This window comes from Symphalangus syndactylus, chromosome X (genome assembly GCF_028878055.3).
Source record: "Symphalangus syndactylus isolate Jambi chromosome X, NHGRI_mSymSyn1-v2.1_pri, whole genome shotgun sequence".
NCBI classification, from domain to species: Eukaryota; Metazoa; Chordata; class Mammalia; order Primates; family Hylobatidae; genus Symphalangus; species Symphalangus syndactylus.
In genome coordinates, this window is record NC_072447.2 from 14916297 (window position 1) to 14942413 (window position 26117).

Here is a 26117-nt window from a genome sequence, read left to right on the forward strand (position 1 = left end):
GCATCCTCGGCCTCCGCCCCCGCCTCCCACAGGCGCCCGCGTCCAGGTTTGGGGACACTCGGGCCCCTTCCCGCTTTGGGGCATCCTCCAGCCGCGTTCCATCTCACCGACTCTCCATCCAAGGACGCGCCGCCACCAACTCGGAGCTCGTCCTGTCCCAAGATCGCGCGTTCCCCGGGGCGCCCGGGTGCCCCCTTCGCCATCTCCACCCCGGAGAGACCCGGGCGCTTCCTGGAAAGATCCAGGCGCCGGGCTCTGCGCTCCTCCCGGGGGGCGAGGGGGTCCGGACGGCTGGGACCCTCCTCTCTCCAGCCTTGAACTGCTCGTCTCTGTGTCTCTCTCTGGAGGAAAACTGGGAGTTTGCTTTCCCTGTAGCCACGGAGAGGACGCGGGTAACCCGTGTAGGGGGCTCAGGCGCCTGCGCCCCTCTCCTGCGCGCGCGCTCTCCCTTCCAAAAATGGGACCTTTCCCTCTTCGCACCAAGGTGTACGGACGCCAAACAGTGATGAAATGAGAAGAAAGCCAATTGCTGGCCTGGGGGGTGGGGGAGACACAGCGTCTCTGCGTGCGTCCGCCTCGCAGCCCGCAGACCGGTAATTACACCAGACACGCAGCGCATGGGGGGGCTGGGCGAGGTCGCCGCGTATAAATAGTGAGATTTCCAATGGAAAGGCGTAAATAACAGCGCTGGTGATCCACCCGCGCGCACGGACCATCCTCTCCGCGCGGGGAGACGCGCGCATCCACCAGCCCCGGCTCCTCGCCAGCCCCGGCCCCAGCCATGGAAGAGCTCACGGCTTTTGTATCCAAATCTTTTGACCAGAAAAGCAAGGATGGTAACGGCGCAGGCGGAGGCGGAGGAGGTAAGAAGGATTCCATTACGTACCGGGAAGTTTTGGAGAGCGGACTGGCGCGCTCCCGGGAGCTGGGGACGTCGGATTCCAGCCTCCAGGACATCACGGACGGCGGCGGCGGCCACTGCCCGGTGCATTTGTTCAAGGACCACGTAGACAGTGACAAGGAGAAACTGAAAGAATTCGGCACCGCGAGAGTGGCAGAAGGTAAGATCGTCTGCGCGCCGGCGGGTTCCAGGGGGGCCGTCCTGGGGTTCGGCGCCTCCTCGCCCCGGAGTCGGCCCCGCGAGCCCTTCGCTCTGCGCAATTGCAGCGCCCGGCTCGACAGGGTAAGGCCCGGGCCGCCAGGTTTTCCCTAAGAAAGGAAGGGAGGCAGGAGTGGACCCGACCGGAGACGCGGGGAGACAGGCCAGGGGTGGTGGGTGGAAGGTGGGGGGATCCCAGGGAGGGTCGCAGCGGGGGCCGCGCGCGTGGGGCACCGACACGGGAAGGTCCCGGGCTGGGGTGGATCCGGGTGGCTGTGCCTGCAGCCGTAGGGCCTGAGATATCTTTTTCATTTTCTTTTTCTTTTCTTTCCTTTTTTTGTTTGTTTGTTTGTTTGAGACGGAATCTCGCTCTGTCGCCCAGGCTGGAGTGCAATGGTGCGATCTCGGCTCACTGCAACCTCCGCCTCCCGGGTTCAAGCGATTCTCCGGCCTCAGCCTCCCCAGTAGCTGGGACTACAGGTGCCCACCACCCCACCCGACTAATTTTTTGTGTTTTTAGTACAGACGGGTTTTCACCATATTGGTCAGGCTGGTCTCGAACTCCTGACCTCAGGTGATCCGCCCGCCTCGGCCTCCCAAAGTGCTGGGATGACAGGCGTGAGCCACCGCGCCCGGCCTGGGTCCTACTGGCTTAGGATGTGGGTTTCTGTCCCTGCCTGTGTGCCTTGTATTTACGGTCACCCAGACGCACAGAGGAGCTGTCTCTACGCGCCTCCCCAGCGCTCAGCGCCTGCCGGGTTCCCTGAGATCATGGGAAGACTCGAGGCTGCGTGGTCGGAGACGGGAAGGCCCCGGGTCAGCTCGGTTCTGGTTTCCTTTAAGGAACACTTCATTATTATTTTGTTTTTTTCCTTTGAACCTCGCAGCTTGATCCTAGTGAAAGCTGTTGGGTCCATTAAAACTACTCCCGTGCCCGCAGGTGGCCGGGATCTGGACGGGGCGCGAGGGGCCAGGGGAAGCTGGTGGCTTCGCGGGCGCGTCCTGACTCAAGGTTGTCAGAGCGCAGCCGGTTGTGCGGGGCCCGGGGAGGTCCCCTCTGGCCCTTCTTCCTGATACTTCAGTGGTGGATCGTCCCGGAGTGGAAATTGGGGAGTAAAGAGGCTCAGAGAGAGGGGCTGGAACCAGGGATTTCTGTGCAAACACGACAACTGGGCGGCATGTACATCTTCGGAATAAAATGGGCTGGCTGTGTCCGGGCACAGCTGGAGACGGCTACGGACGCCTATTATGTTTTCATTACAAAGAGGCAGAGAATCCAGCCTCGGCTTTCGCTGATTCCCAGAGTTGAGGTACGAGGGTGAATTCCCCAAAGGTAATTCTTCCTAGAACTATGGGGCTACCTGCTCTCCCGGGCCCTGCATTTTGGGTGTGGAGTGGCCCCCGGGAAATAGCTTTGTATTCGTAGGATGCACCAGGCACCTTCCCAAGGCCCTGACCTTGTCAAAGCAGAAACCTGGAGCCACTTGAGGGCCTGCATCTAATTTAAGAGGTTTCGCAGTGCCCGGCGCCCGCTTCTGTGGGGTTGCTTTTTGGTTGTCCTTCGCAGACACTGATTTGCTCCTCTGAGCTCTCTCTTCTCCCCCTGGCCATGGACCCGGGAGAGAAAAGTGTGTTCCAGGCCTTTCCAAAGTGAGAGGAAAATAAAGACCGGGCCACAGATCCAGGGCCACAGGAGAGGAGACAGAAAGTCCCCGTTACATTTTCGCCTTGGCTGGGTACAGAAAGACCCCCCCCGGGGCCAGGACTGCCACCCCTGCTAGTATTGATTCATCAGATCCACTTCAAATGGAGGTGGGAGGGCAGGGGAGACTCTGAGGCTACAGTGGAAGCCTGGAGTTTTGGGGAACAGCGAGCCTGGGATCCCGTGGGTTTTGCAAAGCCTGCGGGTGCTTGAGGGTTTTGAAGACCAGTTTGTCAGCTGGGCTCAAGTGCTGGGGTTCAGACTTAGAGAAATGAAGGAGGGAGAGCTGGGGGCCGTCTCCAGGAAACGATTCACTTGGGGGAAGGAAGGGAGTGCTCTCGCAGTCACGTGCCTTTTAGGAGGTGAAAGAGAATGTGAAATCCACGTTGGAATAAGCGTCCAGCAGTGAATCTAGCTCGGGGTGGGGTGGGGGGGCCCTGGTGTGGATGGTGCACCTTGGATTTGTCAGCTTTGCAAGCTTCTTGGTTGCAGTGGCCTTGCCTGTGGTTCTGAGACTGTTTCCAGACTAAACTTCCAAATGTCAGCCCCTCACCCTTGACAGCAAGGGACACCTAATTAGGGCATCGCGCGCTTTTCATCTGTGCTCAGCAGGCCCGAGATAGGAAGAGAGGGGCGTTGGAGATGCCACTTCCACCAGCCCTGGGTTGAAGGGGAGCGGGGGAGACACCTTTTACTTAAACCCCTGAGCTTGGTCAAGGGCTGAGTGTCTAAAATGAGGAAGGAAATGTTTTTCACCTGGAAACGCTTGAGGGCTGACTTTTCTGCCCTTCTGACTCCCCCAGCAAATACAGACAGGTCTCCATTATTGGAGATGAGAAAGTGCCATGTATGGCACCCTGGTGGGGTAGGCGCCCGACCGCGTGTGAAAAAGTGGGAAGGAGAGATTTCTGCGAACGCGGTTCACCCCCCAGGCGCGGTGGTGCATTCAGGTACTCAGATATGGTTCTGCCGTTCTGGTGAGAAACAGGCTTCTGTAGGGCATTCTAGCTCCGCCAGATCCCGGAGGGACCCCCAGCCCTCCTGCGCTGCAGCGGTGGGGATAGCGCCTCTCCAAAGGCCTAGAATCTGCAACCCGCCCCGGGCCCTCCCCGTGTCCTTCCCGGGCGTCCCGCTCCGGGGATCGATCCCACAGTTGGCAGTTCTTCCTCAAATACTTTTCTTTAAAAATATGATTTGACACGCCACTCTCCTTAAAAAAAAATAAGAAAAAAAGGTTAGGTTATGTCAACAGAGGTGAAGTGGATAATTGAGGAAACGGTTCAGAGATGAGGCGCAAAAGCCCAGGTATTTTGGGAAAGCAGCGAGTATCCCCTTCGGCTTTTGCCTTTTGGACCCCACGCAGTTTTTGCGTCAAAGCGCATTGGTTTTCGAGGCCCCCCTTTCCACCGCGGGATGCACGAAGGGGTTCGCCACGCTGCGCAATACCTCCCCGCACCGCGCGCCACGCTGCCTGCGCGGAGGACCCCGCGGGCCGTGCTGGGGGAGGCGGGCGCGGGCGGAGAGGACCCCGGGAGCCTTTGGTGAGGCGCTCCCGGCCTCAGCCCTGTGCCCTCCGCTCCCCACCCAGGGATTTATGAATGCAAAGAGAAGCGCGAGGACGTGAAGTCGGAGGACGAGGACGGGCAGACGAAGCTGAAACAGAGGCGCAGCCGTACCAACTTCACGTTGGAACAGCTCAACGAGCTGGAGCGACTCTTCGACGAGACCCATTACCCCGACGCCTTCATGCGCGAGGAGCTTAGCCAGCGCCTGGGGCTCTCCGAGGCGCGCGTGCAGGTAGGAACCCCGGGGGCCCGGAGCCGTCGCCTGGTCCTCGGGAGCGCACAGCATGGGTACACCCACCTGCGCCCGGGCCGTGGTCCCCTTCCCGGAGCTCGGGGAGGTTGGGTGAGGGGCGGGCTGGGGTTCCTGGATTTTTGGAGACGTCTGAGGCCTGTAGGATAGGTTCATTGCGTTTGTTTGCACCAACGACAAACAAATAAATATATATACAAATATATGTTATACAAATAAATATATGTTATACAAATATATATATTGTATATATTATAGATATCTGTTTGTCCTCGGTGCAAACGCACCGAGTGAACCCATATATTGGCCCCTGACTCCGTTCTGTTCCCCTGGGATTGGTTACAGGGGCCAACACTTGCAAACAAAACTTTCCCTGGATTATACTTAGGAGATGAAGCTAAGATGCATTTGATGCAGAGTGTTTTACGAGATTTTTCATTTAAAAAAATGTATCTTTTGGCCCCTGATTCTCTTGCGTCTTCCCGTGTGGTTGCATTGAAAAGGATTCCTTAGGATGAAAGGAGAGGGGTGCCCTCTGTCCCTAGGTGGGGAGAAATAGGGTCTTCTCTTTCCTCCCTTTTTTCACCCACCGTTTCTGTCTCCCTCTTCCCCTCTTCAGCCTTGACCTCTGCTACAAACCACCCCCTCCTCCCTCCGGCTGTGGGGAGCGCAGGAGCACTTTGGGCATCTGGATGCGCAGAGACCATTAGCGGGGCACGGGTGCCCCCCGTGGAGCGCGCGAATTCACGGTGCCCCATCAGACCAGGCACTGGGGGGCGGGGGGCCTTGAGTGTGCACAGAGGGAGGGGCGGGCAGAGGCTTCCTTACTTAAAGCTATGAATTCATACTTAAGGGTATGAATTTATTTCAGGGGTGCTGGTGGGAGAGTCCCCAAATGGCTTCCTCCAGCCCCTGCCTGACAGGTCAGCTCCCCTGGAAGGTCAATTCCTCCAGTCCTTTCTTCTGGTTCTGGGCAGGACAGAAGGGCCGACAGAGAGACAGACAGAGAGAGATAGAGAAAGAGAGACGGTCAGGATCCCCGTACCCTGGGGACCCGGTCAAAAATAAATGAAATTAAGATTGCCGACCAGGGAGAGACCCGTGACAAAGCAAAGGGCGTTCAAAGCAAAGAGACGCATTCAAAGCCCGTTCCCGTAGGATTGGTTATGAGGTCAACGCATTCAAACACAGCTTTCCCTAGATTTTGCTTAGGAGACGAAGATACAGATGCGTTTGATGCAAAGTGTTTTACAAAATCTTTCATTTTATATATATATATATATATATATATATACAGACATATAAATATATAAACATATAAATGTATATAAACATATATAAATAGATATAAACATGGGTTATCAAGTCAACACATGCAAACACAACTTTTCCATCGATGTTGCTTAGGAGATGAAGATACAGATGGGTTTGATGCAAAGTGTTTTACAAAATCTTTCATTAAAATATATATATACATATAAACATATATAAATATATATAAACATGTAAATATATATAAACATATATAAATATGTATAAACATATAAATATATAAAAACATATATAAACATATGTAAACATACATAAACATATATATAAATATATATAAACATATATAAACATATAAATATATAAACATATATATCTCTATATACAGATATATAAACATATATCTCTCTATATAGATACATATAAACATATATATCTCTCTATATAGATACATATAAACATATATATCTCTCTATATAGATACATATAAACATATATATCTCTATATATAGATACATATGAACATATATATCTCTATATATAGATACATATGAACATATATATCTCTATATATAGATACATATGAACATATATATCTCTATATATAGATACATATGAACATATATATCTGTATATAGACATATAAATACATCTCTCTATATAAATATATCTATATAGATATATAAACATATATATATAAACATATATATCTGTATATAGCTATATATAAATATATCTATATATAGATATATATAAACATATATATCTATATATAGATATATAAACATATATATCTATATGTAGATATATATAAACATATATATCTATATAGATATATAAACATATATATCTATATAGATATATAAACATATATATCTATATATACATAAAAATATATATAAACATATATATCTATATATACATAAATATATATGTAAACATATCTATCTATATATACATAAATATATATAAACATATCTATCTATCTATATATAAATATATATTTTTTTTGGTCCCTGATTTCCTTCGGTTCCCGTGGGGTGGGTTATCGCGTCAACACATTCAAACACAACTTTTCCACCGATGTTGCTTAGGAGATGAAGATACAGATGCATTTAATGCAGAGTGTTTCACAAGCTCTTTCATTAAAAAAAAAAATATATATATATATATATTTTGGCTCCTGATTGTCTTCCGTCTTCCCCTGTGGCTGCATTTTTAAAGGCCTCCCCGAGATCGTTAGGGTTAAATAAAGCCTCCCCAGGCATCTTTACCGAGGGCTGTGGTCCCCAAAACGGTACTGTCCAGGGCAGAGAGAGGCTTTGATGACTGGGAGGGAGGACTGTGTCCCTCCTTAGGGGTCTGTGTGCATCAGACACAGGGGTTTCCTCGCTGTCCACCCCTCTCCCAGAAGATGGATTGGACTGCCCCGTATAAATTAATGAAAAGATTAAAGTTTCGCTAAAGGGGACATCAAGTGTATGTCATCTCCTGGTGTCTGTGTGCCTGGGATCCGTAATATATCCCAGCCCTTGATGTACTGTTTCTATAAAAATAAATTACTTGTAATTTAATTCCACACTATTTCTTTCCGTAGTCTATTACCGACTACAGCACCTTTAAAGACAAATCGGGGAGAAGTCAGGGGTTATCGATTCAGGGGTCGCATGAAAATTTAACGACGGTAAATAATAATAAAAACAAACATGGGAATGGAATAAAAGACATAATTCTCTATCGCCTCAGGGAAAATGGTCGTATAATCAAGGCAAGCGGGGCTTTGAGTCGTCATAAAAATCAATTAGTTTAAACACAGACGTCGCGTGGAAGGTCGTGATAGTTGAGGGGACAGGGACAGGGAGCAGGGACAGAAAACGAACCGTATTTTAATCCCAGCTCTTGTGAATTGTTGGGTAAAAATGTCTTTCAGTACAGCCTGTGTCCCGTGCTGTTAGCGGATAGAGTTTCAATTTACTGTGGAAATTTGCTGTAAATAAATTGAGCATCCGATGGAAGCTGTTCCTGATTAACCTTTTATTTTTAGCGTAGCCCTGCAAAGTCCTATCACCCAGCTGTCAGGGTTATAATCGAAAGTTATGAGACCGCGGTGAGGGGCAGGCGGTAATTTAATTACAACAAATATCTTTGGGTTTATGGCGCAGAGCTAAATTAAATGTCATTATTCACTGTCTGTAATGGAAATCAAAAGTAAATCGCATTACGGCATTTGTGAAAGAAAGCAGTGAGTGGTGTTTAATGAAGAAATAACTGTCTAAACCAGTGTCACACACTTCACTTACCATATTCAGGCTTAATTGGAATTGATCGTGAATCACTCCAAGACTGATTTATTAGCGCTTAACGCAGCGGCTAATTCATCACTTTTATTCTTCATCATCTTTTTTTTTTTTTTTCCTCTCCCCGTGTTGAAGGGAGAGTGAATGAGGCTTTGCATGTTGCAGTAGGGTTTTCCTCTCCCCGTGTTAAAGGGAGACTGAATGGGGCTTCCCATGTTTCACGTTTCAGTAGGATTTTTCCTTTCCCCATGTTGAAGGGAGAGTGAATGAGGCTTTCCACGTTTCAGTAGGGTTTTCCTCTCCCCGTGTTGAAGGGAGAGTGAATGGGGCTTCCCATGTTTCACGTTTCAGTAGGGTTTTCCTCTCTCTGTGTTGAAGGGAGAGTGAATGAGGGTTCCCGCGTTTCAGTAGGGTTTCCTCTCCCCGTGTTGAAGGGAGACTGAATGGGGCTTCCCATGTTTCATTTTCAGTAGGGTTTTCCTCTCTCTGTGTTGAAGGGAGAGTGAATGAGGCTTTCCACGTTTCAGTAGGGTTTTCCTCTCTCTGTGTTAAAGGGAGACTGAATGGGGCTTCCCATGGTTCACGTTTCAGTAGGGTTTTCCTCTCCCCGTGTTGAAGGGAGAGTGAATGGGGTTTCCCAAGTTTCAGTAGGGTTTTCCTCTCCCGTGTTAAAGGGAGACTGAATGGGGCTTCTCGTGTTTCATTTTCAGTAGGGTTTTCTCTCCCCGTGTTGAAGGGAGAGTGAATGAGGCTTTCCACGTTGCAGTAGGGTTTTCCTCTCTCTGTGTTGAAGGGAGACTGAATGAGGGTTCCCACGTTTCAGTAGCGTTTTCCTCTCCCCGTCTTGAAGGGAGAGTGAATGAGGCTTTCCACGTTTCAGTAGGATTTTCCTCTCTCTGTGTTGAAGGGAAAGTGAATGAGGTTTCCCACCTTTCAGTAGGGTTTCCTCTCCCCGTGTTGAAGGGAGACTGAATGGGGCTTCCCATGTTTCATTTTCAGTAGGGGTTTTCCTCTCTCTGTGTTGAAGGGAGAATGAATGAGATTTTCCACGTTTCAGTAGGGTTTCCTCTCTCTGTCTTGAAGGGAGAGTGAATGAGGCTTTCCACGTTTCAGTAGGGTTTTCCTCTCTCTGTGTTGAAGGGAGAGTGAATGAGGCTTTGCATGTTGCCGTAGGATTTTCCTTTCCCCGTGTTGAAGGGAGAGTGAATGAGGTTTCCCACGTTTCAGTAGGGTTTTCCTCTCCCGTGTTAAAGGGAGACTGAATGGGGCTTCCCGTGTTTCATTTTCAGTAGGGTTTTCCTCTCCCCGTGTTCAAGGGAGAGTGAATGAGGCTTTCCACGTTTCAGTAGGGTTTTCCTCTCTCCGTGTTGAAGGGAGAGTGAATGAGGCTTTGCATGTTGCAGTAGGATTTTCCTTTCCCCGTGTTGAAGGGAGAGTGAATGAGGTTTCCCACGTTTCAGTAGGGTTTTCCTCTCCCGTGTTAAAGGGAGACTGAATGGGGCTTCCCGTGTTTCATTTTCAGTAGGGTTTTTCTCTCCCCGTGTTGAAGGGAGAGTGAATGAGGCTTTCCACGTTTCAGTAGGGTTTTCCTCTCTCCGTGTTGGAGAGTGAATGAGGCTTCCCACATTGCAGTAGGGTTTTGTTTTTTGAAAAATGGCCTCACAGACGCTTTTGGGTGGCTGGCTTGCTTTCTGGACCCTGGAGGAGACGGCAGAGAGTCCAGGTGGGTGTTGAGGGGTACACAGCGGCCGTCACTTGGGCGGTCAGTGGAGGTGAAGGTCTGAAAGCGCGAACTTTGGAAATTATTTGTGAAGTTCGATGTCAGCCCCACGCAGGGGCCGTTTTTGGCGGGGGGAGGTGGGTGAGGGAGGATGACTTTGCTGGGAAACAGGCGCGCTGCAGCCCAGCAGGACCCACTTTGGAAATGAAAAGCCACTTCCAGAAGGTGGGCGGGAGGCTCGGTCTTGGGTTCGAGACCAAGTTCACGTTGCGTTGTGTAGACTCCTGGGTGCTCCCTAACTGTGAGGGTTTTCTGAGGTTCCCTTTCATAGGGGCACAGTGCACAGTGCGTGAGGGTGGCTGCGTACCGAGGGACCGAGCACGTGTTTTGCCCACAGCAGCTGGAGTGACTGGTTCACTCACCACCTTGGCTGACGGCGCCTGTCTCTGTACGAATTATTTCTCCTGGGCACCGACTGCCTTGTTGGTCAGGGTGGAGGTTTTCTGCCGCAGAAAACCTGTTAGGAGGAATTAAGCCACTGACATTGTCAGGGAGGAGGCGGTGGGGGAGTGGATGGGGAGGTGTCCAGATTACAAGGCATAGGCTAAACTCCCTGCGTTCTCCAGCTGGTCTGTCTGTGGAGGAAGAGATTGTCAATACTGGGAGGGCGGAGGGGGCTTGTAGGAGGTGAGAGGGGGTGGAATTTGCACGCAAATCTTGACAAGAGGCCTCTGTGAATCTCCCCAGCCTCCTGAGGAACCCCTGCTCTATTGCACTCAACTTCTTGATAGCTTCCCCCATGGCTCAGAAGTCCTCGGAGGGGCAGAATGCTCCTACCACAAAGCCTGCAATCCTTGGTGGTCCTCTACGGGATGTTTATGACCCTTGGTAATATGAACGCGACGCCTTCAGCTCCCCAGGGCTTCCGAGGAGGTGGAGAAGGGCAAGACATTTTCTGGGCTGGGTGTGTCCAGAGCTAGATTGGAGAAGGGGCTGGATTTGGAACTCTTTCGCCATCAGCTCTCACCCTCTCCCTTCATGGCTAAAGCCTGAAGGTGGAAACCTGGGTTCTCCTACAGGGTATACAGGAGTTGGGGGGCGGGGTGCCCACACAGATTGCTGGAAAGTTCGACAGTCCACTTCCACTGTCTCGGAACTCACTTTTTCACTTAAATTCATCAGTGTTAACGCACAGGTCTCACTTACGCAGGGCACGGAGGGTTTAACAATTTCTAGTCCTAGGTCAGGTGCAGTGGTTCACGCCTCTAATCCCAGCACTTTGGGAGGCCCAGGCGGGTGGATTGCTTGAGGTCAGGAGTTCAAGACCAGCCTGGCCAACATGGTGAAACCCCGTCTCTACTAAAATACAGAAATTAGCCAGGCGTGGTGTCGCATGCCTGTAGTCCCAGCTACTCCGGAGGAGGCTGAGGCTGGAGAATTGCTTGAACCTGGGAGGTGGAGGTTACAGTGAGCCGAGATCATGCCACTGCACTCCAGCCTGGGCGACAGAGTGAGACAATGTCTCAAAAAAGAAAAAAAGTATAAAACCAAGCTGTAAGGCCAGGCACGGTGGCTCACACCTCTAATCCCAGCACTTTGGGAGGCCCAGGTGGGTGGATCGCTTGAGGTCAGGAGTTCCAGACCAGCCTGGCCAGTATGGTGAAACCCCATCTCTACTAAAATACAAAATTAGCCGGGCATGGTGGTGTGCGCCTGTAATGCCAGCTACTTGGGAGGCTGAGGCAGGAGAATCGCTTGAACTTGGGAGGTGGAAGTTGCAGTGAGGTGAGATTGTGCCACTGCACTCCAGCCTGGATGAGAGAGCGAGACTCCATCTCAAAAACAAAATAAAACAAAAACAAAGCAAAAACCAAAAAACAAAACCCAATTTTCAGTTCTAGGCCGGGTGTGGTGACTCATGCCTGTCGTCACAGCAGTTTGGGAGGCTGAGGCGGGTGGATCACCTGAGGTCAGGAGTTCGAGACCAGCCTGGCCAACATGGTGAAATCCCGTCTCTACGAAAATACAGAAATTAGCCAGGCGTGGTGGCAGGTGCCTGTAATCCCAGCTACTCGGGAGGCTGAGGCAGGAGAATCGCTTGAACCTGGGAGGTGGAGGTTGCAGTGAGGCGAGATTGCACCACTGCACACCAGCCCTGGTGACAGAGCAAGACTCGATTTCAGAACAACCACTACCACAACAAAACAAAAAAAATTAAAAAAAAAAAAAAAATTTCAGTACTAGGCAGTCAGTGATGCAGGGCTGGAGACAGAGGGGCGGTAAGTGTCTGGGCGCCCACCAGCAGTCACCTCCCGGCTCCCAGAAGTGCAGACTGCTTGGTTCATCGTCATGGGAAGGGTCCTCCCTGGGGAGGTTGGGCTGGATTCGCAGGGCTCCACATCTCTCTCTGCTTCTCCCCAAGGTTTGGTTCCAGAATCGGAGAGCCAAGTGCCGCAAACAAGAGAATCAGATGCATAAAGGTGGGTGTCGGGACTCGGGGGACCTGAAGCTGGGGGAGCCTGCTCCAGGAGGGATGGGGGGTGACGAGATGCTGGCTGCACCCAGGACCACCACACTGACACCTGCTACCTTTTGCCACAGGCGTCATCTTGGGCACAGCCAACCACCTAGATGCCTGCCGGGTGGCACCATACGTCAACATGGGAGCCTTACGGATGCCTTTCCAACAGGTACCTCGGTTGTTCTTACTCTGAAGACCCCCAGGGACCCGCCGCTCCCCTCCCCTTTCCCCTACTTGCTCCCCCATCCTGACACTCCTAGTCCTTCCCCGCCCCTGCAGACTTCTCAGCCGGCCCTCAGAAAAAAAGCAGTGGCTTTTCCAAGGAGGCATTTACAGGCACCTTGGCACATATTAAATCAGGCTGGGCCTGGCATGGTGGCTCACGCCTGTCATCCCAGCACTTTGGGAGGCTGAGGCCGGTGCGTCACCTGAGATCAGGAGTTCAAGACCAGCCTGGCCAAGTTAACGAAACCCCGTCTCTATTAAAAATACAAAAATTAGGCGGGGTGCAGTGGCTCACGCCTCTCATCCCAGCACTTTGGGAGGCCGAGACAGGTGGATCACCTGAGGTCAGGAGTTTGAGACCAGCCTGACCAACACAGTGAAAACCCATCTCTACTAAAAACACAAAACTTAGCCGGGCGTGGTGGCGCACACCTGTGATCCCAGGTACTTGGGAGGCTGAGGCACGAGAATCACTTGAACCTGGGAGGCGGAGGTTGCGGTGAGCCAAAATCGCACCACTGCACTCCAGTCTGGGTGACAGAGTGAGACTCCAAGACTGTGTCTCAAAAAAAAAAAAAAAAAAAAAAAAAAAAAAATCACGCTGTAAAACTCCACTTTTGGGAAGGTGAACACACACAAACCCAAACAGAAATCTGACAAAAACCAGAGGAGTGAAAAGTGCACCTAGTCAGGCACCCCCAGCTGGCTTGCTGCCTGGTTAAGAAGGGCGGGTTGCTTGCGCCTGGATATCAGAGATGGGACAGACACCCATTCCCTTTTCACCACCACCCCAAGGGCCTGGGGCGTCTGCCTGGCCCCTGGCCCCTGGCCTGGTCTCTGCATCTCCGAGCTGGAGTAGCACCCTACTCACCTCCCCACTTACTTTGGAGTCAGCAGCGCTTGGGTGCCCAGGGTGGATTTGGGGCTTCCAGGGAGTAGGAGGTCGGTCGCCCAAGCTTCCCCAGGGTGCCGCTCTCTGCTCTGGCTTAGTGGGGGGGGATTGGATGGGGGGAAGCGGGGAGCTGCGTGGAAGGAGGTGCAGGGTCCTAGGAGGAGAGAGCGCAGCGCCCACGTGCGCCCTGCCTGAACGCAGCTCAGCACCCGGCTGCTGCGGCGCCCCTTGCCCCTTCGATCCCTAATTTGGGGGTCGGGAGTGCATGCGCGGGCGGAATGGGGTTGGGAGGGCTCTGGCAGGGCAGACGCGTGGCCTCTGTTCTTCACCGTTTTATTCCAAGGGGACAAGCTGGGGTTTGTATGTGGGCGCGTGTTTGGCGAAGGGCCGGAGGTCCTAGCCCTCTGACTGCAGCCTCAGCTGGCCGAGGGCGCAGGGGCTTGGGGGGTGGCGGTGGAGAGCGGAAGGTATAAACGTATAAATCATAAATGAACAACTCAGAAATGGACCCCGAGCGCCGGTGGCCGCTAGCTCTCCAGCATTCCCTGGCCCAGGCCCGAAGGAGGGGGGTCCGCATCCCTGGCTTTGCGCACCAGAGCCTTGGGGACTTGGTGTCCCCGGGAAAAGCTTGGGGACCTGGTATTCCCGGGAGAGCCTTGGGGACCTGGTGTCCTGGGACAGCCTTGGAGACCTGGTGTCCTGGGAGAGCCTTGGGGACCTGGTGTCCCAGGGAGAAGCTTGGATACGTGGTGACCTGGGAGAGCCTTGGGGACCTGGTGACCCGGGAGAGCCTTGGGGACCTGGTGACCCAGGAGAGCCTTGGGGACCTAGTGACCCGGGAGAGCCTTGGGGACCTGGTGTCCCGGGAGAGACTTGGAAACCTGGTGACCCGGGAGAGGCTTGGGGACCTGGTGTCCCAGGGAGAGGCTTAGACACGTCATGATCCGGGAGAGCCTTGGGGACCTGGTGACCCGGGAGAGTCTTGGATACGTGGTGACCCGGGAGAGCCTTGGGGACCTGGTGACCTGGGAGAGCCTTGCAGACCTGGTGTCCCAGGGAGAAGCTTGGACACGTGGTGACCCGGGAGAGCCTTGGGGACCTGCTGTCCCGGGAGAGCCTTGGGGACCTGGTGTCCCGGGAGAGCCTTGGGGACCTGGTGTCCGGAAGAGACTTGGAAACCTGGTGACCCGGGAGAGGCTTGGACACATGGTGACCCGGGAGAGGCTTGGGGACCTAGTGTCCCCGGGAGAGGCTTGGGAACCTGGTGTCCTGGGAGAGGTTACTGGGGACTGGCTGGGGGAGATAACGTTGTGAGCCGAAGTCCCTGAATCCCTGCAAAGAGAGCGCATCTGGAGCCGCCCCGAGGGCGTTCCAGATGTGGACCCCACTCCCATGCGTTTTGCAGGGAGCTGTTCGGATTCCCCTGGCCTGGCTCGCCCCGATGCATCCAGTGGCAGCGCCAATTCTGGGCCAGGGGGAAGGAGGACAGTCGGGTGTGGGGTGGTCTCCAGGGCTGGAGAAGGGGCGACGCTCCCTAGGGGAAAAGAGGCACGTTGGGTGTTTCCGGGGGCGCGGGGCGGAGCAGGCTCCCCAGTCCCCATCCTGCGCCCTCACCCCTTCGGGCCCGCTCCTGCAGGTCCAGGCTCAGCTGCAGCTGGAAGGCGTGGCCCACGCGCACCCGCACCTGCACCCGCACCTGGCGGCGCACGCGCCCTACCTGATGTTCCCCCCGCCGCCCTTCGGGCTGCCCATCGCGTCGCTGGCCGAGTCCGCCTCGGCCGCCGCGGTGGTCGCCGCCGCCGCCAAAAGCAACAGCAAGAATTCCAGCATCGCCGACCTGCGGCTCAAGGCGCGGAAGCACGCGGAAGCCCTGGGGCTCTGACCCGCCGCGCAGCCCCCTGCGCGCCCGGACTCCCGGGATCCGCGCGCCCCGCCTGCACAGCGCGTCCTGCACTCAACCCCGTCTGGAGCTTCTTCCGCGGCCACCGTGCTCCGGGCACCCCGGGAACTCCTGCAAGAGGCCTGAGGAGGGGGCTCCCGGGACCGTCCACGCACGACCCAGCCAGACCCTCGCGGAGATGGTGCGGAAGGCGGAGCGGGTGAGCGGCCGTGCGCCCAGCCCGGGCCTCTCCAAGGCTGCCCCTGCGTCCTGGGACCCTGGAGAAGGGTAAATCCCCGCCTCGCTGCGTCTTCCTCTGCTATACCCTATGCATGCGGTTAACTAACTACACACGTTTGGAAGATCCCTAGATTCTATGAAACTGCAAAGATCCCGGGGCTGGTCTCCGATGAAAATGCCATTTCTTCGTTGCCAAGGATTTTCTTTACTACCGTGCTTCTTCCTTCATCCCAAGAGGCTGCGGAACGGGTGTGGATTTGAATGTGGACTTTGGAATCCCAGGAGGCAGGGGCCAGGCTCTCCTCCACCGCTCCCCCCAGCCTCCCAGGCAGCAATAAGGAAATAGTTCTCTGGCTGAGGCTGAGGACGTGAACGGGGGGGTTTGCAAAGGGAGGGGAGGGGGAACCGAACCTTCCACGTTGAGACTCCCACGTTCTGGGGACCTGAATGAGGACCGTGATGCTCGCGTACACGTCTGGCCCCGCAGCACCGGAGACAGTTGGGATGCCTTGTGGCATGGAACAGGAGACTTTATAACTTTTCCAGTATTTGATTCCCAAACTGGGTTTGTTTTGTTTTGGATTGGTTTTTTTGCTGTGTTACAGAATTCAGACGCAAATGACTTGCATAAATGACTTGCATAAGAGACGGACGCGTGGTTGGCAGGTGTCATACTGATGCAGCATTAACTTTAGTGACATGGAATGAAGTGCAATATTATAAATATTATAGATCAAAAAGAAATAGCCGTGCACTCTTGACCCCGTCAGCGTCCAACGTGTAAAAGGCATTACCTCTTCTTCAGCACTGGCCGCCTGGCCCCTGAGGGCCCCTTTTGCAAAAATCAACGGGCGTAGAGATTACCCTGGGCGCTGTGGGAGTGTGGTTGTGTGTCTGAAGGGGATAAAAGAGAGTAGGATGGTGCCAAGATGTCACTTTGGTACCTGAACTGTTTCTGGTTGGGAAGCGTAAAAGCTAGGGAGAGATCCACAGAGTTTTAAAGTTTTTGCAGATGTAGGCGGTTCTATCTTTTCTTTCTCCCCTACTCCAACTTCTGCATTCCCCCAGTTTGTTCTTTTGTTTGTTTCTTTGTTTTTTTGTTTGTTTGTTTTGTTGTTGTTGTTGTTTTTTTTTTTTTTTTGAGAAAGAGACTTGCTTCCTAGCCCAGGCTGGAGTGCAGTGACACAATCTCGGCTCACTGCAACCTCTGCCTCCCGGGTTCAGGCGATTCTCCTGCCTAAGCCTCCTGAGTAGCTGGGATTACAGGCACCCACCACCAAGCCTGGCTAATTTTTTTGATTTTTACTAGAGATGGGGTTTCACCGTGTTGGCCAGGCTGGTCTTGAACTCCTGACCTCAGGTGATCTGCCCGCCTCGGCCTCCCAACGTGCCCCCAGTTTTATAAACAGCAGATAGCAACTTGTCGTTACCGCTGGCATGGCCTGGACAGTTGCTTGAAATGACCTAACCGAAAACATTCAGGGTTCTGCCCCCAGATTTTGGGAGATCCACGTTGCCTGTTCTGGTTGGTTTTCTGGGAACACAGCAAGGGATTTGGTGACCTCCAAGATGGTCCATCTCCATCATTTGCATTAGTTACCACGGCCTGCCCAGAGAGAAACTATCTTCTCCCAACATTTACTAACATTCAATGGTCAACTCTCTTATTTCCGTAACACATTTGCGTGGAAGGAGGTGCAGGGTCCCACGGGGAGAGAGGGCAGCGCCCACGTGCTGAAAAAGAAAAAAAAAAGAAAAAAAAAAACTTCTTTTTTTCTTCCATATAACACTTTCTATCTTGTCGCTGAGCTGAACTTAGATCCATTTGAACCCCTCTCATTTGTATCCTCTGATATTCTTTATACAGTCCAAAAGTCTCCTTCAACATTTTTTATGTCAAAATGTTAGAACCGCTGTAAAATGACCGAGAGAGAGAGAAAGAATGCAAATTCGGTATTTTTAAATCACTTGGCAACTTCTTTTTCCCCAGACATTAACGGTATTAGAGAGTTTGCCTCATTCACGCATTTTTTTTTTAAGCTGGAAATTTAAAAAAAAAAAGAGAGGGAGGCTTTTATAGTTAAGCTGAAATTTTTATAGAAAAGAAGAATTGCATTTGGCATCTTTGGGAAGTAGATTCATTCATCAGAGTATGTAACGCTTGTTGGTAAGATATGTACAGCCCTAAATTTTTTTTTTTTTTTTTTTTTTTTTTTTTTTTTTTTTTTACCAAAAAGGCTGAGTAATTTTCAAAAATCGAAACATAACAGTCTGTCGTTTCCTCCCAACAAAAAGCTCACTCCAAGTGAGTAGAAAGACATATACCTGGTCCCTGTAGAATCTGAATGTTTCTTTTTAGAGAGGGAGTTTCAATCTTGTCCCCCAGGCTGGAGTGCAATGGCACCATCTCGGCTCACCACAACCTCCGCCTCCTGGGTTCAAGCCATTCTCCTGCCTCAGCCTCCCGAGTAGCTGGGATTACAGGCACCTGCCACCAGGCCTGGCTAACTTTTTTGTATTTTTAGTAGACACAGGGTTTCCAGCCTCCCGAGTAGCTGGGATTACAGGCACCTGCCACCAGGCCTGGCTAACTTTTTTGTATTTTTAGTAGAGACGGGGTTTTGCAGTGTTGGCCTGGCTGGTCTCAAACTCCTGACCTCAGGTTGATCTGCCCGCTTTGTCCCTCCCAAAGCGCTGGGATTACAGGCGTGAGCCACACTGCACCTGGCCTGAATCTGAACTTTTAAAAGGGAGATACTTACTCTCAACTGTGGGGGGATGGTTTCGTTTTGATTTAATATGGAAAGAGAGCCAAGTTGCACCCTCACAAATGGGTCCCCGAAGCAGATCAAACGCAGAGAACTGTGTGGGTGCGACACGAGTGTCTGCTGAGACCGCCTGTCTCTGGCTTTTCTCCTGTGAGAAAAGTTGGGTGACTTTCTGTAGATGGGTGGGTGGTCCCCGAATGAGTGTGGGGTACGTGTATGCTAGCTGCTTCTTTCTCCCTGAAATCCCGGGATGGAAGGAAATAAGAAATTCAGCTTGGGCTGTGACTAGTTCTCACCGCCAAAACCGTCTTCTCTCTCCCTTCCCTTCCCTCCCTCCCTTCCTTCCTTCCTTCCTTCCTTCCTTCCTTCCTTCCTTCCTTCCTCCCTTCTTTCCTTCCTTCCTTCCTTCCTTCCTTCCTTCCTTCCTTCCTTCCTCCCTTTCTTTCTTTCTTTCTTCCTTTCTTTCTTTCTTTCTCTTTCTTCTTTCTTTCTCTCTCCACCAAGGCCTTCTTCCTCTCTTTCTTTCTTTTCTTTTTCTCTTTCTTTCTCTCTCTTTCTTTTCTTTTTCTCCTTCTCTCATTTCTTTCTTTCTTTCTCTTTCTTTCTTCTCACCACCAAGGCTGTTCTCTCTCTTTCTTTCTTTCTTCTTTCTTTTCTTTCTTCTCATCACCAAGACTCTTCTTTCTTTCTTTATTTCCTTCTGTTTCTTTCCTTTTTCTCTCTCTTTTTTCTTTCTCTTTTCTCTCTCTCTTTCTTTCTCTTCCTTCCTTTTCTTTCTTTCTTTCTTTCTTTCTTTCTCTCTCTCTCTCTTTTCTTTCTTTCTTTCTTTCTTTCTTTCTTTCTTTCTTTCTTTCTTTCTTTCTTTCTTTCTTTCATGAAGTCTCACTCTGTCACCCAGGCTGGAGTGCAGCAGTGCAATCCCAGCTCACTGCATCCTCTGCCTCCCGGCTTCAAGCGATTCTCCTGCCTCAGCCTCCTGAGTAACTGGGATGACAGGCGCCCACCACCATTCCCGGATAATTTTTGTATTTTTTAGTAGAGACGGGGTTTCGCCATTTTGGCCAGGCTGGTCTCGAACTCCTGACCTCAGATGATCCACCCGCCTCGGCCTCCCAAAGTGCTGAGATTACAGGGGTGAGCCACTGCGCCCGGCCTCCTTTCTGTTTTCTGGAATGTTTAGGAGGGACTGGGATGATGAGGACCCTCTGAATGTGACGTGCGTGGGTTTTGGTTTCCTGGAAGGCCTTCCAGAGACACGTCTGCGTGAACATTCAGTGTGGAAACGGCACACATCTCCCCACGGGATGTGAGACATTGAATTTATGGGGTGGGCGTATGTTGGCGATTCTTGGTGCTTTTTGCTCAAAACAAGGTTCTGTTCAAAGTCACGTTCCTGCTTTCCTGTGGCTTTCTGGCTCACCAAGCAAGGAACACCACCCAGATAGCAAAGTGGGCTGCGTTTCATTGCAACGGCATTGCAGAGAGAGGATTTGGCCAAATAGTCCGTGGAGGGTTGTCAGTCGCCCCAGTTGAGCAAAACGCACGTCTTCGTTCGTGTGGCTGTTCTGGTGAAATCTATTTCTGACACATCCACTTTTCTCTCTCTTTTCTCTCTCTCTGACTGTGAGGCACCCACAGGGAAGAGGAATTGGACGTATTGGATGTTGCTATTAGATTTTCTTTCTCCGGTCGAGCCTCTGACTGGTGCATATTTTGAAAAAATCTGCTCCTGGAAATTGCCAAGAGTTAGAAAAATGCACCTTCTCTGGTGGGGGTGGGGTGGGGATAGGGGTGTGATTTCACAATCATTGGTGACAGTGCCCCTTTGGCTGTGGCTTTCTTCTCCAGCGCCCTGAATAAAGAGGTGGGACAGATTCTCTGCCTGTACGATTTAAGGGAAGCTGAACACATCCAACACCCGTTTTTCCAGTCACAAAGTTGGTGGTCTGGTGGGCTTGGTGTGTCCCGTAAGGGAAGGAGGCCTTTTGGCTTGCTCCAAAGATGCCCTGTCTTAGGGATGACCTCGCCACCCAGCCAAAGTCCAGCCAGGCCCCCCGAAATGGTCCCACTTGCTTGGAAGCCTGAGTTTCTGTTCTGGTCTTGCTGCTGTCGTGTGGGGACAGCTGGGCGTTCAACAGAAATGAAGCCCACACGGGTTTCAGGTTGGTGCCAAGCTCTGGTCAGGATGGCAGGAAAATACCAGAACAATCAGAACCCTCCGGCTCCCTTTAACTCCAGACTTTTCCCAGGGAGACAGCGAGGATGACGCACGGCAGCGACTCCAACGACACACATTTAGGAGGCACTTTGCTGAGAGTCGCTTGTCCCCTCCAGCTTTGGGAGGTCTGGGGAGGAGAGAGGCTTTCGGTGGACATGTTTGACATTAAAAAAAAAAAAAAAAGAAACTGGTGCCTAATTTATTAAAGAGAATTAGCTTAGCAAGTATATGCTGATTCTTCAATACACGTGGATAACTTGATGCAATTTATAAATGTTTTATTGAAATTTGATATTTAATGAGAAGCTGGTTAAGGAATGTAGAAAATATCAAGTTTCAAAGCTATGAAATGTGCTATTTATTGAAAGGGGATGGCTTCACGGGTTCAACCCATTTGTACCTGCAGGTCCCGTGGGAAGGAGGCAAACTTCCCTGCTTCTTACTTTACGATGTATGTGGATTTGTTATTTATTTTTTTCCTTGGTTGGACATTCATAAATATGTACTATTTTAATTATGTGGAGTGTAAATTTGACATCGCGTTGCATTTATTTTTATATTTCTGAAACCTGTTGCTTTTTTTTTTTTTTTTTTCCCCATTCACGAGGAGCCTGTTATGATTTACGACATAGCGGCCCCTACGTTCGGGTTACGAATACATGTACGGATATTTTCAGGGATTGCTTCAAATGAAAAGATATCACACACCGTTTCCCAGACCAACAGTCTTCACATTTGTATCCTGCTGTTATTGTCGGCGGGCGGTGAGGGGGAGAAAAAAAAAAAACAAAACACCCTGAGTTTCTTTGCTGATGCCGTCATTCTCCTAACGTTCAATATCCTCAATGTTAAGGTGCAGCAACAGACTGTGTTTTGTGAGGCCCCGTAGTATGAAGGTACATCTTGTGAAACTGAGATATAAATAAACTTATAAATATTTGTATTCAAGTGTTAAAAAAAAAAAAAATTCTCACCTCTCCCCGGAGGACAGGCTGATTGGAAATAAAAAAATCCTGAGTCGGCCGTGGCTGAAAACAGAGCGTTGTCCTGGGACCAGTAGCCCGGGGTGCCCCGTGCATTTCTGGGGGGTACCTGGTGTTACCCCCCCAGCCTTAGATTGGGAGGTACCGTTGACTTTTGCTTGTATCCCATCCCCTTCATTTACTGAAACGTACCTCCCGTCTTCTCAGCCGCATTCCCCCAGAAGGTGGGAAAAAGCAAGAGGAAAAAGCCCTGATTTGAATCAAGTCAGAGCTGCTAATTTTCCACTTTATTTAATTAATCAATTAATTTTTTTTTTTTTGAGACGGAGTCTCACTCTGTGGCCCAGGCCGGAGTGCAGTTGCAAGATCTCGGCTCACTGCAACCTCCACCTCCCGGGTTCAAGCAACTCTCCTGCCTCAGCCTCCCGAGTAGCTGGGATTGCAGATATACACCACCACGCCCGGCTGATTTTTGTATTTTTAGTAGCCATGGAGCTTCACCATATTGGTCACGCTGGTCTCGAACTCCTGACCTCGTGATCCACCCACGTCTGCGCCCGGCTGGTGATCTGCTTTTAACTTTTATTTTGTTCCAGTTTTCGGCAGTGGCACAGATTTTCCAGTATGGTCTTGCAATGATGATTGAGTTATTTTTGAGACAAATAATAATAATAAATGGAAAAAGAAATCGACTTTTAAAAACAACTTTTTTTTTTTGGCAAAGATTTTTCTCTCTTTATGTAAAGGAAAGTTCATGATTGGATTTGGCCGGCCTGACTGCTTCCCGGCTGTGATAAAAAACACATGTGAGCTGGGAGGGAAGTGGGGGAGGGACACAGCTGCCCACACAGTGTTCCCACCGCGGTTACAGGGTGGGCAGAGCTGGGGAAGCTTTATTTGTGGGGGGCTCAGAGCCTGAGGACAGGTGAGCCTCTCTGATACCTCCCCAGTTGCCCTGAGTTTAAACGGCCTGTTTTCTGCACCGTCCATTCTTCCTGCTGACTCCTGGTAGTTCGTGAAAGCTTCTCTTGGCCAGAGAAGGGGTTTCAGAGGCCCTGTGTCCAGGCCATTCTGCAAAGGGCAAGTTGAGCGTTCTTTTCCTCTTCTGGCCTGCGTGCTGCAAAATGCATCTGAAGCTCAGAGCTCTCTGTTCACCCAGCCTGTGTGTGTCTTGCTGGACAGAAGAAAAATGGTGCTTTGCACGTTAGCAGAGGTGCTTTTCATGGCTGTGACCAAAACACGTCTATTTCCAGCTCTGACAAAGCTGATTTTAGGGGCAAATGCAGGCAAGTTTGGTCTTTGCAGACTACTGGTGTGGCCTCAGTGAAAAGGTGAATCCACACGGTTATTTCATGGTTAAAGTGTTCAGCTTTGGATGGGCGCGGTGTGGCTCATGCCTGTAATCCCAGCACTTTGGGAGGCCGAGGCAGGTGGATCACGAGGTCAGGAGTTCGAGACCAGCCTGGCCAACATGGTGAAACTCTATCTCTACTAAAAATACAAAAATTAGCCGGGCGTGGTGGTGTGTATCTGTAATCCCAGCTACTCAGGAAGCTGAGGCAGGAGAATCGCTTGAACCCAGGAGGCGGAGGTTGCAGTGAGCCGAGATCGCGCCATTGCATTCCAGCCTGGGCGACAGAGCCAGACGCTGTCTCAAGAAAATGAATAATAAAATAAAATAACATGAACTAAATAAAATAAAATGTTCAGCTCTGTTCTGCAAATCCATTCCTATTGTTTCACGTGTTCCCTTAGAAATAGTTTGTTGCCAGTTGTAATGAATCTGTTTCAAAAATGAACAGAATATTCAAATGGTTTGAGAGATCCTTTCCCTTAGAAATAGTTTGTTGCCAATTGCAACGAATGTTTTTCAAAAATGAACGGAATCTTCCTGGATATATCTCTTCCAGATATTCATTTTTTTTGCATAGTTCAACCTGAAAAGTAAGTGTCTCAGCTCTGAATTTCTTTCTGATTTTTCCATGGGTTCTATTTCTGAAGCTTCTGTTGCTGTTAGACGTTCATGTTTAATAGCAGACAATGTAGGGATTTAAAGAAAAATGCAGAGAAAGCAAAAACACTTACCAAGCACACGGAGATAAGCTTTCTAAAGCCTTTGTTCGTGAAGCTGTTGTTAAAAAAAAAAAAAGTTGTTTTAAACTTTACAAGCATGCCTATGTTGAACTGATAAGCAAGAGAACCAAGAAAAATAGTCGGTCATCTACACGTTTTCCCAAAACCGACGTATTTTAATTTTTTTTGTTTGAACTGAGAGATGCTGAGAGTTAAAAGTTAAATTTTTGTCATTAACAACAGTGGCCAAAACCACAATTACTTTTGCACCAGCATAATAAGAAAAATACAGGCTGGGCTCGGTGGCTCACACCTGTAACACAGCGAGACCCTCATCTCTATAAAAAATCAAATGATTAGGCAGGCATGGCGGTGCTCTCCTGTGGTTCAAGTTACTCAGCAGGCAAAAGGATAATTTGTTTTTGTGTTTTTAAATTTTTTTTGAGACAGAGTCTTGCTCTGTCGCCCAGGCTGGAGTGCAGTGGCGCGATCTCAGCTCACTGTAACCTCCGCCTCCCGGGTTCAAGCGATTCTCCTGCCTCAGCCTCCTGAGTAGCTGGGATTACAGGTGCACGCCTCCACGCCCGGCTAATTTTTTTTTTGTATTTTTAGTAGAGACGAGGTTTCCCCATGTTGGCCAGGCTGGTTTTGAACTCCTGACCTCAGGTGATCTGCCCGCCTCGGCCTCCCAAAGTGCTGAGATTACAGGCATGAGCCACCGAGGCCGGCCTTTTTTATTAATTGTTAAGGGTTCAGAGTTTGTTTGGGTATCTTTGTCCATATTCTCACTGCACCTACTTCCATTCAGAGTTTTGGGATAAACCCACAGTCCTTTCTGCAGACACTCCACGAGATGCCAGGCAGACCATAAATATGAGTTTTAAGGTTGGGCGTGGTGGCTCACGCCTGTAATTCCAGCACCTTGGGAGGCCAAAGCAGGTGGATCGCCTGAGGTCAGGAGTTCGAGACCAGCCTCGCCAACATGGCAAACATAGTATCTACTAAAAATACAAAAATTAGCCAGCTGTGGTGGTGGGTGCCTGTAATCCCAGCTACTCGGGAGACTGAGGCAGGACAGTCACTGGAACCTGGGAGGCGGAGGTCGTGGTGAGCTGAGATCGTGCCACCACACTCCAGCCTGGGCGACGGAGGGAGAGTCTGTCTCAAAAGAAATATATATCCTCCTGCCTCAGCCTCCTGAGTAGCTGGGATTACAGGGGCACACCATCACGCCCGGCTAATTTTTTGTATGTTTAGTAGAGACGGGATTTCACCATGTTAGCCAGGATGGTCTCGATCTCTTGACTTTGTGATCTGCCCACCTCGGCCTCCCAAAGTGCTGGGATGACAGGCATGAGCCCAGAAGTTCAAGACCAGCCTCAGAAACAAAGTGAGACCCTGTCTCTCCAAAAAATCAAACATTTAGCCAGCTGTGGTGGCTCACGCCTGCAATCCCAGTACTCCGGGAGGCTGAGGCAGAATTGCTTGTGCCCAGGAGTTCAAGACCAGCCTCGGCAACAAAGTGAGACCCTGTCTCTCCAAAAAATAAAAAATTTAGCCAAGTGTGGTGGCTCATGTCTGTAATCCCGGCACTGTGGGAAACTGAAGTGGAATTGCTTGAGCCCAGGAGTTTGAGACTAGCCTCATCAACAAAGTGACACCCCGTGTCTACAAATCAATAAAAACAAATAAATAAAATTAGCCAGGTGTGGTGGCTCATGCCTGCAATCCCTCTGTCACCCAGGCTGGAGTGCAGTGGCTCGATCTCGGCTCACTGCAACCTCCGCCTCCTGGGTTCACGCCATTCTCCTGCCTCAGCCTCCTGAGTAGCGGGGACTACAGGCACCTGCCACCACACCCAGCTAATCTTTTTGATTTTTACTAGAGATGGGGTCTTGCTTTGTTACTGAGACTGGTCTTGAACTCCTGAGCCCTAACGATCCTCGCATCTCCACCGCCACAAGTGTTACAAGCACGAGCCACTGCACCTGGCCTCCAAAAAAAGAACTGTTATGTGGATGTTCTACCTTTTCTGTTCTCCTCTTTTGTTTGTTAATTGTACAGTTTGAGGATGTGTGTGTGTGTGTGTGTGTGTGTGTGTGTGCAGTCTCCTGATTTCACATATTTAATCATTGTCGCCACCTCCATCTCTCATTGCTTCTTACCCCTCACTGTGTAAAGATACATGTTGTTTTTTAATTTTATTTATTTATATTTATTTATTTATTTTTATTTTTGAGACAGAGTCTCACTGTGTTGTCCAGGCTAGTGGCACGATCTGGGCTCACAGCAACCTCCGCCTCCCGGGTTCAAGTGATTCTCCTGCCTCAGCCTCCTGAGTAGCTGGGACTACAGGCATGTCCCACCATCGCAACCGGCTAATTTTTTATTTGTAGTAGAGAAGGGGTTTCTCCAT

General features: G+C 50.5%; 1 protein-coding gene across 1 annotated transcript; it reads left to right on the top strand.

The window, feature by feature from the left end:
• The first annotated feature begins 781 nt into the window (after positions 1-781).
• On the top strand, positions 782-15583 carry LOC129475539 (short stature homeobox protein). Its single transcript, XM_055267649.2, has 5 exons — positions 782-1061; positions 4390-4598; positions 12325-12382; positions 12504-12592; positions 15177-15583. Exons 1-5 carry the CDS (start codon positions 782-784, stop codon positions 15420-15422), a joined length of 882 nt encoding a protein of 293 aa, XP_055123624.1. The 3' UTR covers positions 15423-15583.
• The last annotated feature ends 10534 nt before the right edge of the window (positions 15584-26117 follow it).